The 1,752-nt window shown below is 42.3% G+C and overlaps 1 protein-coding gene across 1 annotated transcript; it reads left to right on the forward strand.

The window, feature by feature from the left end:
• Positions 1-257: 257 nt before the first annotated feature.
• Positions 258-1,199, forward strand: LOC127194208 (olfactory receptor 9A4-like). The gene has a single exon (XM_051151531.1). It carries the CDS (start codon positions 258-260, stop codon positions 1,197-1,199), a length of 942 nt encoding a protein of 313 aa, XP_051007488.1.
• Positions 1,200-1,752: the final 553 nt, after the last annotated feature.

The following is a 1,752-nucleotide window of genomic DNA, read 5'->3' on the forward strand; positions in this document are numbered from 1 at the left end:
TGTAATGTCTTAAAATGTGAGGGTGGCAAGAACACTTGGCCTAGACACTGAGTTTTTTCTATTGGCCTTTTGCAGGGCTCTGTGTGGTGCTGTGGAGAGCTGGTATGCAAATTTCTATACGTTAATTTTTCTCATTTTTCTCTGGAATGTCTTTATGCCTTCTGTACAGTTAACCTAGGATAAAGAAGAACTATCTTATGACCAGAAGTATCTGTTTGATCAGACCAAAAGCTTGGAAGCAAAAGTCAGAATAAAGGATGGACAATCTCTCTAGTGCCACTGAATTCTACCTTCTAGGCTTCCCTGGATCACAAAAACTACACCACATTCTTTTTGCCATATTCTTTTTATTCTATGCAGTGACACTGATGGGAAACACGATCATCATCATGATTGTCTGTGTTGATAAGCGTCTACAGTCACCCATGTATTACTTCCTCAGCCAACTCTCTCTCCTAGAGATCCTGGTAACAACCACAATTGTTCCCTTGATGCTTTGGGGGCTGCTGATCCCTGGAAACCAGACAATATCTCTGACCGGATGTGTTGTCCAACTCTTCCTTTACCTTTCTCTGGGAACCACTGAGTTTGCAATGGTTGGAGCGATGGCTGTGGACCGCTATGTGGCTATCTGCAACCCTTTGCGGTACAGCATTATCATGAATGGCCACACTTGTATCTGGGTGATGATTGTCTCCTGGGTGTTTGGTTTCCTTTCTGAAATCTGGCCAGTCTATGCCACATTCCAGTTTACTTTCTGCAAATCAAATCTGTTGGATCATTTTTACTGTGACCGGGGTCAGTTGCTCAAATTATCTTGTAATGACACCTCTCTCACCGAGTTCATTCTTTTCTTAATGGCTGTCTTCATTATTGTTGGATCCTTGATCCCCACAGTTGTCTCCTACACCTATATCATCTCCACCATCCTCAAGATCCCCTCAGCCTCGGGCCGGCAGAAAGCCTTCTCCACCTGCGCCTCCCACTTCACTTGTGTTGTAATTGGCTATGGCACCTGCCTGTTCCTGTATGTGAAACCCAAGCAAACACAGGCGGCTGAGTACAACAGGGTGGCATCTCTGCTGGTTTCTGTGGTAACTCCTTTCCTGAACCCCTTCATCTTCACTCTTCGGAATGATAAAGTCAAAGAGGCCCTTAGAGATGGAGTGAAGCGTTGCTGTTTGCTCCTTAGGGATTAGCTCTCTCCTGGTTACTCCTAGGTGGGATATCCTATACAAATCTCAACTTCTCTTATTCCATTAAAATTGCAGTAAAGTTTGCATCCTGCACACAATTTCAATCATGTCATGGAAGATCTATTCCAAGCCCCTTCCCAAGGTACAACAAATGAATCTCTCTTTCTGCTGACTAGAACCTTACAGGCTTTGTGTCTTCTACTTTCCATTGTTGAGTGCAAGGATGAATATTCTTGAAGGCACTGGAGGAACTAGAGCAAGGAAACACAGTCTCCTAAGGATCCAATTAGACCAATACTATAAAGATGTATTTCCCAGAAGAATGAAGAAATGGTAAAAAAAAAAAAAAAAAAAAAAAAAAAAAAAGAAAGAAAGATGGAGTGTAAGACATGTCCCCCACAGAGTACGAAGTTAAACATGTTCACTTTGGTCTGTGGCCTAAGACATCTTCTGTATTTCAGTGCAGTTATGAGACATGATGGCCATCTACATTTGAAAGCCTTTGGATTCTCCTTCTATTTGTTAATCATATGATTGTCCTTATTCAATTGGTACA

The sequence above is a fragment of the Acomys russatus genome, chromosome 10, assembly GCF_903995435.1.
Source record: "Acomys russatus chromosome 10, mAcoRus1.1, whole genome shotgun sequence".
Classification (NCBI taxonomy): Eukaryota; Metazoa; Chordata; class Mammalia; order Rodentia; family Muridae; genus Acomys; species Acomys russatus.

What these genes read in the sequence shown, in the direction of transcription:
- LOC127194208 (XM_051151531.1), top strand. Translation starts at nt 258, where the DNA reads ATGGACAATCTCTCTAGTGCCACTGAATTCTACCTTCTAGGCTTCCCT.